Below are 18,267 nucleotides of genomic sequence, written 5' to 3'. Positions count from 1 at the left end.
GTATTTAGCCCATAGCAGAAAAACTGAACTTCAGAAGTCCCCTGATGAAGCATATTTAGCAGAACAAAAACCTCAAAAAAAAATTCAGGTGCTACTTCCAGTTTTAAAGAATCAATTTAGTACTAACTCTGATTTTGCACCTAGCAGTTAGCAGGATTTATCTATCACATTGTATACTAGAGCTTACGAGGCTATAACATGTGTTTATGATTTAGTGACAAGAGATAGTGAGGTTTGTGATTATTTTCATTAAGAAGCAGATGCAAAAGAGGCAAGACCATCTGCAAGCCCTAATAAAATAGCCATGATGTATTAAAACCAGAAAAACACGCTATGTTGTGTATTTCTGAGCACATAGCCATGACAGATACTTCTGACAGCTCTGTGAGAATTCTATTCATCACACAATTTTGATCACTGACTCCACATTCCTCCTACTGATTCATTTCCTCAAGATCTAAATACAAGACCAACTGTAAATTGTTGGTTTGTTTGGGGTTTTTTAGAATACAAACCATAAGAAAAGATGCATTCTTTTCTTCAAAATTCTCAAGTGATGTCCAAAACTAATTAGCATTCAGCACAGCGTAAAAGGCTTGAAGTTTGCTATCTTTACATCATCAGCATTGCTAACAAGGCAAATATTCAGAAATAAGATTAAAGTGGATGAGTACCTATATTTCAGTTTTGACAGGCCTTATTTCCTGGACCTGAAAAAGCACTCAGATTCTGGAAAATAAGGACTTGGCTTTTTAAAGATTGTATTTAACCAATTGCAGACAGAAGCACAGCTAGACCATATGAACCCTATATGAATCCTGGAGGAAAAACCACAGTAACATGAACTGCGTACATAATAATAGAGAGTAAGGAGTAGACGTTCTTCGAGTGGCTGTAAATGGAGGGGAGAAGTAATAGTAAAACGTATTTCATGCCAGGAACTTTTTTTCCATTTATCTGTATGCTCACAAGTGCATCTATATATGATAAAGAGTGACACACACAGAACATACCTGCTAGCATAAATATTTTTGTGAGTGTAAGAAAAAGGATATGGCAAATAAACACTCCACTACTCTATGAAGAACCCTTGCAGAGCTGCCTTTCCAGGAAACTCCCTACTCACCCCCCCCAAGTGGAAACTATAGTGATTAAATCCAACTTCCCAAAGAGAGTAAATGCAGTTAGCTAAATTTGTAGAAAACTAGAAATAAGATTAATAAGGCTGTTCGGAGAGAGCGTCCCTTCTTAATGTTTTTAGCTCACAGAAAAAGCAGATAATTGAATTAATTTAGGTTCCTCCCCACTCCCCTCCTCCCCCCCAAAAAAAGTCTTTAATGAAAAAAAGCAGTAGCCTAATCATAGAATCGTAAAAGAGTTTGGGTTGGAAGGGACCTTTAAAGGTCATCTAGTCCAACCCCCCTGCAATGAGCAGGGACTTCTTCAACTAGATCAGGTTGCTAATCTTTTAGCAGTCCCACACGTTGTATTTACATTATTTGGAAAGAGTAGTAATCAGTGTTAGTGAGGATAACGGAATCCCTCATGTTGAGGAATAAGAAGTTTTGTCAGAATTTTTAGGACTTTCATTTAACTCCAATAATTTTGTGGAAACTGCAGCACCTAAAATTCTTGTGACATAATATAATTAAGTTATAATACTATAGAAATGATCCCATGGAAACCAGTAACACACATTTTATATTAGACAACTACTCGACTATTACAGACTTACTCCTTGCATTTTTTTAATATATTAAAAGTAATATGCTATAAGAAATTAATATATTTCCTTTAAATGTGCCTCAAAAGTTTTACAACATATCCTACCATCAGTGATCTTACCTTTTTTTGAAGGACATTAATTTTTCTTTCTTTTACTTCTAACATGTCTTTCATATCTCGAATCTCTCCAGCCAGGGTTCCTTTCTCTTCTGTGAGGTCTTGAAGTTGTTTTGTTTTTTTATTGAGAAAGGTTTCTTTTTCTTCCAATCGTAACCGCAAGGCATCAACCTACAGTAAGTAAATCAAACATATTTAGGTTTTAGTAAAGATATAACGTATTTTATTTATCTTTTCTAATTCCCTTTTTTTTTGTCACTGAAGAAACATTTTCTTTCTTTTCTATGTAGATTTTCCAAATTTATCTCGGACTAAGAGATTATTTTACTTGTTAAAATGTAATAAAAAATGAAAGCACTTTTAGCACCAAAGCATGAAAAGAAAAAGTAGAATAGTCAAAACATGAAATAGCATTAAAACAGTCCTAACTTGACATATGCATAAAGGACTCAAAAAAAAAAAAACATCTTGACTTATTAAATATATAACTCATTTAAAATAAGTGTCTATATCCTGTAATTAATTTGCCCATTAAAGCCCTGAAGTGGGCAATCAGATGCTACAGTCACTACACAGGTTTGGGCACAGATTGGTAAACTAGAAACAGAATTATTTAACAAAGACACAGCAAATAGGGAAATGAAAAGGTTCTTAACTTTTCTCCAGTGTATATCACATAAGTCTCTTAACAAATGGGCCTTACTGTACTTTTCTGTAGTAAGCACAAATCCTTATCAACCAAAATAAAGGATATTCCAAGGATTTTCCTAAGCAGAAATGTCTTAATCAAGAACCTCACCAAATTGCTCTGTATTACATAACTGCGTTTTCCTTTAGAAACCCTAAAAAAAATCCCCCAAAAAGAAAGAAAAAAAAAATCAAAAGCATTCTAACAGCCCATAAGGTGTATGTAGCCTTGATTTTCTCATTTCTTGCTGTATAAGTGCTCAGGCATGCAATTTCATTGTTCTCTTAGCACAATTCAAACAGTTCTCAAATTATGGTCAGGCAAATACTTGTTGGTGGTCTGGAAAAAATCCATAGATCACTTGATACTAGTTACTATTTGTATACAGTTGTTTCTATAAGCAGCTCTACTGCTAATTGCAGTTAAAAGCTTGGGTACTCATAAAAGCATTTGGAAATAAGGAGGAAAAATAGCTGACTCTCCTCCATTACACGAGGTGGGGACAGGGGGAAGCAGCAGCCACCTTCAAGGACAGCAGCATAATTATCATCAAAAAGAGAAAAACATTTGGTGAAACAAGGACCAAAGTGATGAGAAAAAGGAAAATCTAAATTACATGGTACCTGTTCAAGGAAATGGAGGAGGAGGGAACTGGCTCTTTGGGGAGTATAATCAAGAAACAGGAAAGTATGCACAATGTAAAAAGGCAGACATGGCCACAGCAGTAGGCATATACACATGGATCCAGGTGGAAACACACAAAAAATGTCAAAATAGGGGAAGAAACAAAGAGCTAGACAGGAAGGCAACTTTTTTCAAGTAGATTTAACAATCCTACTTCGCAGCTTCGAATTCCTAGTACCTTTTTTAGTAATACCTTTCTACATAAGCACTGCCTAGATTAGTTACCACAAGGTAAGATATGATTCCAAATGGAAAAGGTGTTACTCTTCACACTGTGAAGAGAAGAGGAAGCAGTCACTGTCAGGATGCTCACTGATAGAATCTTTGAAAACTTCTAATATACTATTCAGACTATTGGCTCTCAAGAACTTTCAAAAAGGTATTCAAAGTAAGAGATCTTGACACAGCTTCCTTAAATTAAAATACAGTAACGGAATGGAATAAAGCAAATACTTAAGTGGTCTTACAATGATGCAATGGTCAAGTGGAGGTGAAACCATAACGTGAAATTGCAAGCAAAAAGTAGAGCTGGAAAATGAAGTTTTGCAAGTTTTAATGGTGCAGCTTTTTATATAGCAGTGAAGAGCAAGACAATTAGGAATCAATACTGTAATAATTCAAGAATATAAAGACACTGACTGTAGAATGTAGGGGGTTCAAAATATGATGCATGTAATCTTTGCTGACCTTGATAATTAGCAAAATGAAAAATTATACATTTCACTGAAATGGAAAGAGCAAGTAACATTATTCCTACAAGAACACTTTAAAAAAGTCTATGGAAGGGTGGACTAAATCGAATAGACAAATGAAGAAGAATTGTAAAGGGAAAAAAAACAGAAATTAAACTGAACTGGAATGTATCTCTCTAGTTTAAAATATTTATCAATTTCTTTGTCTGACTTAAAATATGCTGGGGGGGGCAGAACTTAATTCACTAATGCCAAAGAAAGAATTATCCATCACGTAAATTCTACTCAATACCTTTGTAATAAATGGTATTTTTGCAATAAAATAGTAGACATCTCAATTCATTAAAGCAACAGAATATGTTTGGGTTTAACCATCAGTACTGCAAGAGTTGCACCTTACATTCACTGGTCCCTTCAGTGAGCACTTCCACTAAATCACACCTGTTTCCACATTCTGGTTCAGAAATGCAGTTGCAAAGGAATCACTGAGCAGCTCACAGGCAACACAGTATAGAGTACTGGGTGGGGATATTTTTGGGTAAAAAACAGATTTCATCATATATCAAGTTTTTAAAGACCAAAAGAGACACTGTTTTTTTTTTTAATGTAAGCCTCATATTATTGAAGGGTAATTTGTAAATTAAATAATACAAGAAAATATAGTATACCCACGAAAATTTGTCAGCGCTTTTAAACATCATAAGAGATCAACAAAACCAACCCACTGTTAGTGTTAAGCATTACGGATTCAATTCTGCATTCCTTGTACAATCTCAAACTCCCAAATTCAAGCCTGGAGTATGGAGATCAAGGAGTTTATTCTTAGTGAAATATTTCAGTTTTCCAGAAAGCTGGTTAACACATTGAAAGTTAGAGTCCAGGAGAGGAGATACTAAAAATACTGCTATAGACTTACTTCTACATTTGCCCTTCCGCTCCACCCAGAGAAAGAAAGACGCTATGTAGCACAGAAAGCACACAGAGGTGGCAGCATGGGCATGGAGAACCTTTGCAAGGTTTGCAAGCCATTAGAATGATATTATAATTTCATGCAAAGTAGAGAACTAAGATAAAGAGAGTGCAATCATTTGTTATTACAAAGGCAGGTTTCCTGGAATAGAGACCATTTTTCTGATACTGTTTTCTTCTGCAGCTCTGAAACCATGAGGTGTTCACATTAAGTGGACCCACACAGGCTTGTTTTGGCTGCAAGGTACGCCATTGAGAAGACAGGGTTTGAATTGAAAATATATGATGTGGCAATCTAGAATAATTCTCCATCTACAAGAGAGCTGCAGGAAGTCAGGCAAGTGAGAAATTTTAGATTTACTAATCCAAATTTCAACCATACAAATGTCAGAAAATAAAGACCAAGGGTTTAAAGTTTATATTACCTAGAAATTCATAAAGTTTATTCATAATAAAAAGCTAGATGGAAGTAACTGAAAGGGTGTAAATGTTAGTTTAGCATTTTAAGTTCTACAGTTGGAATAGTCAGAAAGGGTCATATGTATTAAGCACTTTTTTCCTAGTTAATCAGAATATTGGTAAAGTACAAAATAATCAGCAAATCTAATTTATTTTTATTTATATTCTGAATTTTGTAATGCTAAATTTATTCAAAGCAAAAGTCTTTGCAATGCCATTTTAAAACTTGGTTTGGGACCAATTTAGATGATCTATTGGATCTTGAAATGCATGTTCTTCCTGCTCTTAAAATGGCTCATTGCTTTTCTATACACTGGAAAAAAGATTTATATTCTACTGGATTTATTTTATTTTTAAGACTTTTTTTACAATATTACAGTAATAGGATCTTGCAGTTTGTAAGCAGTGTGCAGTATGAGATTCAAAGATGACTTTTTAAGTTAGAAAACAAGAAATAGTAGCAGCAGCAAACTTTCAGACCTCTCTCAATAAACATAAAAGACCTCATCTGAAACTCATTACCACATCTTCTTTATACTTAATCACTTATTTGCTTCATGTCTAAAAGCAATCCCTTAAGTCAAATCACAAAAATCTCTGTTGGGCCTTTAAGCTGCAGCTGAGAAGCTCGTCATAACATTGCAGCAGGAGCTCCAAAAGGAGTTCTCTTCAGTCAGGCATTGCAAGTCTCATTTTCCAACCGCGACTAGGCAGAAGCTTAATGCTTGAAGTCAAAGGGAGTTGAAGGTGATTAGACCCACTGATAAACAGAGCACTGATACCATTCCCTAGTGACTGGGATAACACAGTAGCTTACACATGTGCTGATACAGTTCTGTTCTGCTTGGCTGAACCAGGCAGTTTCTGAGACAATAGCCTTTCTTCCCTACGCATCCAGTCCCCGCTCTAAGGGCTGAGCAGACAATTCTCGTTCTTCTTCACAAACTTCTTCCCACACACCCTGTCATCACAGCTCACTAGATTCAACTCAGGAATGGGGATTTTAGGCATTAAAACTTGGGAGCACAAGAAGAAGGGTTGAGAGGATGAGCAGATGGTACTGAAGTCCAAGTCTGTGTGACAACCTGTGTGGAAAGGGGAGCAGAGCTCTGTCCACTCCAGTTTCTCAGACCCCAATCCTGCCCTCACACAATTAAAGAGCACCACATGGCTGAACCTTTCTGCATTTACTTTCACCACTAGCCAGCTCATAACACAACTAATATGCTATTTCTATTCCCTAAACAAAGACACAAATTCAACCTGGAGGGACAAGAGAAGGTCCATGGTGGTTTTCTTTCACACCAAAAAGAAACACACATGGAACCCTGCAGCACAACCACAATCTCCATCCTTCCTTTCACTGGTTAGAGTTCAGGCCATTCACACAAAAACCTTTAATTTAGCACAAGGGTTATGACCTGGACTGTGCCACAGAGTACCAGGCACCTAGTATTTCAGAGTTGTCTGGACTGACTCTAAATGCAGAAACAGATTGTTTTCTTGTTAATGTCATAAATAGATTACTCCACAGGCCTTCATGTAAATAGTTGACACCTTCGATCAATTCTTTCAGCTCCATGGTAACTTTTTAACACTCATTAATGAGCACTCGTGTTTGAGGTGAATTGCATTCTTCCATAAGAAGTTGCACATAGACTTAAGATCTGAACATATTTAGATGTAAGTGGTATAACTTCTGCCTAGAACCCCAGTTCTCACAAGAGATTGCTCTTAATATGACTATCTCAGTTTTCATTTAAGAATTCAATTCTAGCCTTGGTAGCTTCAAATAAAAGCTTTAAAGCATGACTGAAGTGCAGCTTCAAATGCACTGAGAAAAATGTTCTAAAAGATTTGAAACAGCCAAAGAATCTTGATCCCAGCAACCCCACTTCACACAAGGACAGTGCAAGCATTGGGAAGTAGAGTATGGCATGTCCAACCATAGCCTTAGGTGGCAGATCCTCCATTCCAGTGCCAGTGTCTCCTAGCCCCACTCCTCCCTCTCTGACAGGTGAGTCGTTCTGGCTGCTCCAGAGCCAAAGAGGCCACCCTCATTGCTAACACAGAGAGATAAAAGACGGGCTTACACCACACGTTCTCTGTCAGGGACTCTGACACATCCAGAACAGTCCATGACGTAACCTCCAAGCCACGACAAATCCAATGCCATACTTAGGAGGCTAAACTGTCTTATTTCCCAGCCCTTTCCCAATGAACCATAGGTCAGCAAATAAATGCTCTACTGTTCTAGCTAGAATTTGAGGTCTACCGAATTACAAGGTAATTCCTTCTTAAAGGAATAAAGGAATTTCACCTTCCTGGTGAAACAGAAATCTTTCTCAAATATGATGAGAAGAAGCTAGTGACCTGGGTTAACTGACATAGCATTTCCCATGTTTCAATCTGGATCACGGAGATTCAAAATAATCTTTTGCAAACCATACAATTTCCTATCATTTTATAAGACAATACCTTATTTGATGCTCTCTCTTTTTTCCCCCTTTGTGCAGAAATATTTTAGCCATTATATATTATAATTAAAGCCAAGTCCATGTGAGAGCTCAGACTAAAACCTTTAAGATCAGAAAAGGATAATATTTATAACACAGCATGGTTTTCAATCTGTGTCATCCTTTTCTCCTTGCAAGTACAGGAAACAGAATTATCTCTAGTCTTCCTCCCCAGAAGCTATTTTTTGTGGAGCTCAAATTAGATTGTGTCCTGACACCAATGCTGGGAAGAAAAAAAGAAAAAAATAATCTGCCAAATAGATCTCTATTTTCTTACATCTCCTCAACCAGTGGTCAGATATCTTGAGACTGATACAGCAGAACACTTTAATTCAAAAATCTACCCACACAATGAAGCCCACATGTTTTGATAGAATAGGTATATCATCCCCCAAACTAACATACACAGCAAGGACCCATTCTGAAATCGGTGCTCTATGCAAGTTTTCAGAGAGGCAGAACTCTGAGCCAGTGCCAGTCTAGGAGACTGAATAGGCAACTCATACTGCGTGTGGTCTTAGGTGTACAGATTGATTTTCTATTCACAGTAATGCAATGTGGAGGTTTACAAGAACATCGGTTATGTCAGTCATTTTCTCCTTCCCTAAATTCTTCTTTCTGCCTCCAGTAATCATGAACCAAGACTTTAACATTTCTCATAATGAGAAATAAAACTACCTCAGCCTGAACTGCATGCAACCTTTTACTACATGGTATCTGTTTGGTGCTAAGCTTGTATGACATCATTTCATAAGTCAAATACGAACCTCCAGATGGTGTAAAACCGAAAAGCTGTTACATCAGTTCCTCATCTTGTGGAAGACAAGAAGCAAAATATACTACGTCATTTATAGCCAGGATGAATTTGTCAATATTGGAAATTATCTCTTCCCTGAAAATGGTACTGTGAAATCACATGTCCCAAAAATAATGAAACAATGAAGTATTCTAAATGGAGCATGCCAGTACACATTTTATAGCATCAGATATATATTTTTATATTTGAAAGGATAATGATTTCTGGTACACAAAACCCCTTTCTTTGGCTTTTCACTCAACACTATGTAATTTTAAGAGTCATTGACTTATTTTTCCCAAGCTTTGGCAGTACATTTACTCGTAAAACTTGGCAATCTGAAAAACACCATCATTTTCCAGAAAAATAAAGCAAAAACAGATCTGATAGCTAACACATAAAGCATTTCAAAGACCTCTGTCCAAGTAAATTGCTTTTTAATTTTGTCTAACTTCTTTTTCCTCAGCAAATACTTATTTCAACTATTTAATACAATAAACTCTGTCACTTGCTCTGGAAATATACAACACACTGCAAAAACTTCAGAATTAGGTTATACTTTAGAAAGAAAAGAAAAGTTCATGTAAGTGGCAAAAATTGCCAAATTCAAAGTCGAACTTTATTAATCTTCATGTCATCACCACCACTCATGACCAGCTCCAGTAGTGACGTCTATTTCTTGAAGTTCCTTACTGTTAACTGTTTAACTTATATGCCATATTATATATATCATTTATGAAAGTTTTTTTAGTGTTATGGAGCTCCATGAGGAAGTAAAACATGAAAAAGCACTACTGTGTTTCACTGTTAAGAATTATTTATTTCACCATCATAAATAAATACATTTAAAGCAAAGGTTTGGCTGTATTTTTTTTTTTAAACTAATTCTGAATTTACTAGTCAAGCACTAAGTGTACTGTAGTACCGCACTTGGGGTAATAGAGAAGGCAAACCGTAATCCATTGCCAATCTCCCTCCCAACCCCACCTCTGTTCCAGCACACACTGCAGTCAATTTTTGCCACTGTGTCCAAGAGCCAGTCCTCTCCCTTTTTGTACTATCATTCCCCCCCTTCCTGATGACCACAACATGCTCCACAGGGCTGTTGACACTTTTCTGTGCTACTATTTGCTCTCTTAGTGTATTATGCAGCCATCGTTTGAGGAACCGCTTCGGTTAATCAAAAAACAAACTTCTATTAAAGATCTTAGTGACTGTATTTATACATCCATATGTATCTGGGGAAATGTAATATACTAAGTTTTGATTACAAAAATCAGTTTAAACCATGAAAAAAAGAACTGTCACTTCAATTTTCTATACAGAAGTACTGAGTTGTGAGGACAGAGAGCATATCCTCACGTGGGCCTTTTTGCAAATATGAGAACAAGTATAGAAAGGATATCATGTGTCCTTAAAATGTCCTAACTGTACTCTCCAGAGTTAGTAAAAAAAGCCCTATTCTAAAATACAACAATAAAATGAAAACTATCCCCTCATCATATTTGTCCCTCATTTTTCAGTCTGATGTGATAAACGTGATTTTTTTCAAAGCAATGGCTGTACCTGGTAATCCATAGTATAATACATTCATTTCTTTCAAAAACATCTGATCTACACAAAATTCAAGGCAGAAAAGGCAGGACGTGGCCACGTTTTGAAGCTGCAGACACTTGAATTTTGTACAATTAATATGCTTTACATTCTTCTTCCAAATTGAAACTTTAGTGAGTTTTTCCCTTTGTAGAGGAAAATTCCACTTTCAAGCATTATTTCAACAACATTCCCACTCTTATTACTCTGGGTATTATGGTTGCTCTAGTTTACATTTTAATTCAGCAAATCATGTCATTATAGAGCTGATAGTTAACAGGCTTTGTAGTCTTTAAAGGATAACCTATTTTACTGTCTTCTTTCTACTACTTCAGTATTTAAGAACTGACAAAAGGAGAGGGCTTTAAAGCAGCCGAGTACATTGTAGTCGAGGGAAACAGACAGTGAGCAACATTAGATGGTTTATAAACACAGGACAATGTTGGCTGTTCACAGCAGGAAAACAACCTTGTACCATCTCATACCATTTCCTTCACAGAATCACTGTCACAAGCTCTTTCAATCCTTTTGTATGAGGATGGGAGAACCACCTGATGGTGTAATGCATCAAACGCACTTACTCTGCTTTACTTACTCCTTGAAAGATGGCACCTACAGGTTTCATAAAGCTCCCAGCCTCCCTCCCCGACAGCTTAGCCAGCCACCATCTCTACTAATCAATCTTGATTTTTCTTTCTTTTTTTCCACTAGTCCAGATTATGCTGCTTTTTAAAAGAGGAAATTGGTAATACTGGTGGTCAAACTACACTACAAAAGGTTTTAGCTGAACCAGAGATTGCAGCCAAGATATAAATGGTTCAGGCAGTTTGAAACTCATCCTTGTGGAACATTATATGCCACAAGGAATTCTGATCATGTGTAGCTTATCAATGCAGCCAACTGCCTAACAGCTGTTTTATTCAAATTTATATCTTTGCCTACTCCTACCGCTAAAATTAGGTAGTTTAAAGCAACTAGTCCAAAGTTCAGAATTTAATATTCAGTTATTTAGCAACATAATGATAGTTATAAATTCAAAATACTTAAAACCAATTTACAAAACTATCAATCTTGGAAGCTTTTAACTTTTGAAATTTCTGTCTCCAATAACATTTAAATTTTATTATACTGTAACAGATTAATGGAAAGTGAATTAAAAGGCCACAATGTTCTTTTTTAAAGTCATGCCAATGCATTTAACTGCTTCATGAAAAAAATGTGTAGAATTCCATAACAGTATAAGAATCATCAGTACATATCTGTTACCTTTATACATGATAAAAATAGAATTTTTACATGAACTGTTTTTCTCAGTTTAAGTTTTTTAATCACAGGAGTCAGTTATTACAAATAGTTGACATAGCAGTGAAAGCGTGATTTTCAAAAAGCACATTTAGGTTTGTAACCTACTCGGAACATTCAAAGGAGGTACCTGTAGGTAAACCTCTCTCCGACTGAGCTAGAGAGCCTGCGTTATGCTTGCAGGGGTGAGCTGTACCCTTGACCTCTCTCTCAATTTCACATGTTTTGAGTGAGACATCTCTCAGAGGAGAATCTTATGATTCACCTTGTTCTGAGACTGGAACACCTGTTTATGTCACCCGCTTGTTTATCAGACATTCCTACATCAGTAGGTCCAGCTGGAATCAGCTTGGCTACAAGCTTATCTTCCAGGATCTATGGCCAGCTCATAAATAGAGTGACATAAAACAGCTTGGGCAATATTTCTCATTTATTCATAAGAACACAGCGAACGGAGAAGAAGGTTAAAACAATAAGCTGAACATATACTGTTTACTTTAAATATAACACAGCGTTTTCTTCAAGACATATGCCATTTTGGCTTTTGCGTCTCTCCTGCCCACGTTCTTCCAGAGATCAGATTTGCCTTTTCTCTGCAAACCGCTGCATTTTTCTTGAGAGTGAATAAGCTTCTAACTACTTGTAATCTCTCTGATTAAAAATTCACCTCTAAAATTTTCCAAATATAAAAGCTGAGAGTGAAGTCCTCTCTCTCCCAACAAGCCAGGCTCCGCAATCTCCTAGACAACAGTAAACATCAGCTGGTTTGATATCTACTTTGAGTACCAGCAAGTGTTACAGGTCTGCTTAGCTCCATCGCTTGTCCTCAATCCAAACCTTTGGTTCTCCAGGCCCTTCTAGAACTCAGAATTTTCTCATTAGCTCTGGCTTTCGAGGCATGTAAGACTAGGCAACCCCCTAGCTTACTCCCCTTGCATATATGAGGCAAGAAGATATTTGCCTGTTATCAGAACAGAGTGCAGTGTTTTACTACATTAGATGGACAAAAAGGTGATGTGGAATATTTGGCACTCCAATAGTAATGTTCTGAAGAGAAAAGTTGTCATATAAGTTAAGAGGTCCATTTTGGCTATTTTTGAGACTTGCCCATACAGGAAGTTCTTCTCAAGGAAAAAAACTCAATGAAGGTTCAGTTTGCCAACATCTGGCATATTCTCCTTATTCATACATTTCAACTAGAGCTGGTAGCATGCTACCAGACCCTCCTACAATCAAGTTTTTAAAAAGGTAAAATGATAAAAAGGTACTTTTATAAAAAGATAAAAAGGTACCTTGCAGGAAGATTCTGCACTTAAACATGCACTTATTCAGGAGGTCTCTGTCCTCTGTGCAATTACAGACATCAGCCACCCTCTTCAGAAAGGCCTGGTCAGTATATTATTCTTTTGGGTTTTTTTTCCTAGCTTCATAGTCAGTCTTTTTTACCGAGATTTGGGGTAAATCAAATGGGTACCCATTTGCAGATTTGGGGTGTATATTTTCTTGTGGTACAGAGCTCTATCAAAATACTCTGTCCATGCGCTGTTTTTAAAATGATTTTCCCTTTTACAGCATGCAGCTGAGTTTGGGTGATACATAAAAATAATTCATTTGGTAACAGTACACAAATTAAGAATTATTATAAATGCCAAGTGTGTGCCTGGAGGAAAGACAATATGTTGACTATACAATTTAATAACTGTAAAAACAGACTGCGCTGACCACACTGTGTACAAAGTTCTTTGTCTTTATCTTAATAAATTAGGCTGAACTATGCAGGCATATCAGAACCATGTAGACCCCAAATAGGAGACCCCTGGGACAATAAGACCTAGGGTGAGAAACAGAAGTCAACCTTCTGGTCTGCTCTGGCTTTATATAATAATAAAGTGGTACACATATGCCCAGAATACCTTTCCCACCCCTCCCCCAGGAAAAGCCTAAAGCTACATATAGACTCAATGCACGTACACACCTGGCAAAACAGACTTTTAGAAAATCCCCTTTCACAAAGGGTAAAGGTCATAGGATACCTGTACTGCTTAGGGGCTTCCAGCTTTGCTGTAAGTTGCTGGTCTTAATAGAATCCTATAAACTTACAAAATGACAGCAACCAGAAATGCTGTTTGTTCAGAATTCCAGAATGTCCGTTCATCTAGAGGCAAAATACTACATTATTGGTTATAATAGCTTTGGCAAAACCTTTCCAAAATAACAAATAATTTCAATTTTTAGCTGACAAGCCTTAATTTCAATAAACAACAAAGCTGAGATTTCTAGTGGAAATCTTTTCATGGGATTAAGATGCAATATGTATCAGACATGCTCTCTCTTTCATTGGCTGCACCAGTTCACTGTTATATCCTCTTTCCATGTCTCTCCCCAGTCCTCTGTGATTACAATGTCCAGTTTAAGGACTAGCAATATTCAAGGGTAAATTCAAAAATAGTAACTCTAATTTAGAATTAGATAGATGATACAACCAAACTGAATGCACTGGGTCTGAACCACATGGCATAAAGCATCTGTGTAGACAAACCCTACCTAAAGTCTGTGAAACAAACCCCAGCTGGCTCAGTTCTATCCTAAGTATTAAATCTGAAAATATATATGTGCTAACAGACAAGTTGCAAATTAACTTCAAAAATTAAATTAAAAGTGACATGCTATTTTACATTCTTTCTTCTACCAGGCCAAGGACACAAATTTCATGGAATTCAGAAGTCAGCTCTGCTAAAACAGGAAATAAGAGAAAACTAAGAGACTAGATAATTAAATTACATCTTTCTAGAAACAAAACTAGAAGTTATGTAAGAACAGATTGCCTCAGGAGAGATCTTTATTTCCATACTCAAGAGTTCAACCATACCTTCTAAAATGTTTGATGCAAGTAATAATTAGTGAGTAATATTAAAAGTTTTTTTTTTAATATGGACTGAAAGTTCCATAAATGGACCCTAAAAGGACTACTCTGGCATGTGGTAAGGTACATTCTTGGTAAAAGTTTATCTCTGTATCTACTAAACGTTAATAAGATTTTTAAAATGATAGAGATCTCCCAACAAGAACATTCTAAGCTATTCAGGATATAATAGATAGCAATAAATAGTTCTTTAAATAGCAAAGTTTGCATACAGTTCTCGGAGATGGTTTTAATGGGAAGTCTGTTTCAAGCAAAGGCACTATGCACTCTATCTACAGCAAAGTCTTTTGCTTCCTGCAAGCGGTAGGTTGATTTGGGGGACAACTTAATAAGTACATGTGTGTCTCAGATCAAGAGTAAAAAACGGTATTAATCCCAGTGTTTGTAAAAATATTTTTTTTTAATATGAGGTTTATTTCTGAACTAAGGGGAAAATCACTGATTAATTCTGACTGATAAGACCCAAAAAGAAATGCTTCTGTAGCAAGTCCATAGAGATCTCAGTGCTATAAAGGATCTAAATAGGCATTCCAAACTCAGCTGATGATGATGATTCTTTTTAGCGGTGTGGTATAACCTTAGTTTTCCAGTTATGGCATCTTGAAGATTAAAACATCTTTCCAGAGCAATGAAAATGCTTAATACATGCAACTCACATAAAACCTACTTCTTTAGCTGAAGGAGGAGCAAGGGTTGAGATTCTGCTTTGGGAGTAAGTAAAACTTGGTATCTGAACTTCAGAAGAAAACTTAAGTCCAAGATCAGAAAGCAAAAAGATTTCAGACTCAAAGGTTAGCAGTGAAAACTCTTTTTGATAATAGGTGAAAGAGAGAAAAAAGCTAACAATATAAATACATATTTATAGCTACATCTAGCAAGGTTTTACGACCTCTTGAATTACACAATTAAAAATTGTTTGTCAGCATTGCCTCAATGTATTATCTGCACAAATCACTGCTTCTCCTGTGAATGGCAGTGTTGACTAGTCTACACCAAAGATAAGCCAGAAAGAGAACAGGATATCACTTAATAGCTCACTTAAGGAAAACAGCTCTGTGCCGAGAATAACAAAAGGACTAACAAAAAGAACCAACGTTCATGTATGACCTGACATTGTAAGAGGAAAAAGCTAGGACTGTAATAGCAAACTATTGCTCAAAATTAAGGACTCCGATACAAAACTCAAAGATACACATAGCTGACCTGTGTATCACACAATTACTTGATTTTTGGAAATAATCGACTTGAAAAAAATCAGAAAAGCAACCCTAATATAGCTCAGCTGTAGCAGTGCCTTTGGATGGATCATCAACTGTTTGACACAGGAACTTGGCAGCTGGTCTAGTCTTGTAAGAGCACAGATACACGCAGTTCTCTCAACTTTTCCCATCAGTGCCTTACCCAGAAACAAGTTAAACAAGTACATCCTAATAGCAACATTGTATTTGTTATCTAATGCATGGAACCTTCCAGAGTGCCAAGAATGGTAAATAACTTTTCTGGAAGCTTATAGGTATAAGCTTCCTTATTACATATTGGTATAAGCTTCCTTATTATATATCAATAATATAAATATTATCGATAAATCGATATTATTATTGATTTATAATCTATATTATTAATCGATAAATTATATTATTATCAATAATATCGATAATATAAATATTATTGATATTAGGAGATGATACCTGAATAGCCATACGTATGTCATGTCAGTTAGTTTGGGACCAGGAATAGTCTGAAAACATTTCATTTACTAGTACAGCCAAAGCCTTTACTAGTACATAGGACAATTTTACTAGGCTAGTTTGCAGGTGGCTTGAGAACAAGATTAAAAGCATACTGTGAGTCATGTGATAACTAATTTTCTTAAAATCTCAGATCTGAAATAAGTGTTGAAACTCTTACCAAAAAAAAAAAAATTCTGGTCTTTATGATAGTGTAGAAAAACCAAGATCTAAAAAACTCAAAACAGAAAGAAAAATATATAAAAATACAATTTAGATCACATTTAAAATGTTATGATTTTCAGACTCAACAGATGAGTCAAGATTTAAAACATGAGGGCTCAGTAGTTTTCAGATTTATGGAAACTAATAGCTTTTCAGTGATACTCTGAGCACTTTAGGAAATTGTTCTGTGAAATGCTGTATCATATATATTAATGTAAGTCATTATTCAGAGATATCTTACAGATAGTAGATGGCCCATCAGCTGAAAATGATGAGGCTTGGTAGTATTGCTAGAGTTAAACTATTTTGTTAAAAACAAGCGTCTCAACCAAAAAGCAGACTGTACTCCTCCTGAAACACCCGTGCAGCCATTTTGCCTATCTTAGACATTGCAAAGATATTTACTTTTTGTGCTGGAAACAGACTCCCAAACTACCTTCCAGAGATTGTGCTGGCTTGTGATAAGAATTCCAGACAAGGAAAGACTACTTAGACCAAGAGAAGCTGCTTGAGATGCAGTGTGTCAAGAAAAGACTAGAAGGGCAGTTTCAGATACCAAATTGGTAACTCCTTTTTTATGCCATCTTTGCAGTAACATTCTTTAGGCATTTTAGGTAGAACTGAAGAAGGCATTCTACTCTAAAAAACTTCAATCATGGTTGATCTTCACCTCATATCTTGAGTGTTTGAATTGTCTAGGATAATTAATGAGACTCAACAATACTGCAAAGAAATGCATGAGATTGGAACTAGGGACATAAAAGCAACAATTTTATTCTTTGTATAAATACAGTGCTTATAATAGAGGTTACAGGGTAAATTAAAAATAAAAAGTTATGCAGGAATGAAATAAGACATAAGTTTCAGTTGCAGGCTTCCTAACATACTAACAGAGATTAGCTTGCCAAATATTTTTACTGAATCCAGTCTGCCAGATCATCTAGCAGCAAGTCAGAGACATGTCAAGATCTGATCTTGCGTTTATTTATTATTCAGCTGGAAGCTATAGGTTTACTAGTTTACCACAATTATATTCCATCTGGGAGACACTCAGTTTCTCAGGACAGAATAGCATCTGCATGAGAAAGATAAAGCAAAACTGATATGTGCTGCTTTTGTAACAGTCTTGACACTAAACAAGCTATGTAAAGCTAGATGTAAAAACAAACTATCACAGAAGTGGTCTTACACTGTCAAATATGTAAGGGATACTTTCAGAAAAAGAATCAGCAGTGAAATAACTCTCAAAAACTATTTTCAGAGAAAGAGCCCTGTAACCTACAAGAACCAACAGTGACAGCCAAGACACAGGGACTAAAGAAAGAGAGACTCCTTAACTGAACACCAATTCAGTGAGAATACAAGCCCAGACCGATTTTTTACAGTACAAGAAAGTCTAGAACCCACAGATCTCTTAACTGTAACGTCCAGGATGTCATCATATTCTTTCTTTCTCCAAAGTGGTGGGATGGCTCCTACGACTGGAGTGCCGGGATGGAGGGATACAGGCTCTTTAGCAAGGACAGGCAGGGGAGACGAGGAGAGGGTGTCGCCCTCTATGTCAATGACCAGCTGGAGTGCATGGAGCTCTGCCTGGGGATGGGTGAGGAGCTGACCAAGAGCTTATGGGTCAGGATTAAAGGGAAGGCAGGGACAGGTGACATTATAGCGGGGGTCTGCTACAGGCCACCCAACCAGAAAGACCAAGTGGATGAGGCCCTCTGTAGACAGACAGGAGCAGCCTCACGCTCACAAGCCCTGGTCCTCATGGGGGACTTCAACCACCCCGACATCTGTTGGAGGGACAACATGGCAGGGCATAAGCAATCCGGGAGGTTCCTGGAATGCATC

At 36.6% G+C, this 18,267-nt stretch overlaps 1 protein-coding gene across 1 annotated transcript in view; it reads right to left on the bottom strand.

Moving 5' to 3' along the window:
* The window catches only part of LOC103925497 (ERC protein 2), a 280,258-nt gene that overhangs the window by 211,941 nt on the left and 50,050 nt on the right, over nucleotides 1-18,267 (bottom strand). Inside the window, exon 4 of the mRNA XM_009334228.1 lies at nucleotides 1,846-2,013. Within this exon, the coding sequence (XP_009332503.1) occupies nucleotides 1,846-2,013 (168 nt within the window). The remainder of the gene's footprint in view (nucleotides 1-1,845; nucleotides 2,014-18,267) is intronic.

Source organism: Pygoscelis adeliae, unplaced genomic scaffold (assembly GCF_000699105.1).
Source record: "Pygoscelis adeliae isolate BGI_AS28 unplaced genomic scaffold, ASM69910v1 Scaffold411, whole genome shotgun sequence".
NCBI lineage: Eukaryota > Metazoa > Chordata > Aves > Sphenisciformes > Spheniscidae > Pygoscelis > Pygoscelis adeliae.
Note: the sequence above shows the minus strand (reverse complement) of the source record. Positions and strands in the feature narration are given on the sequence as shown.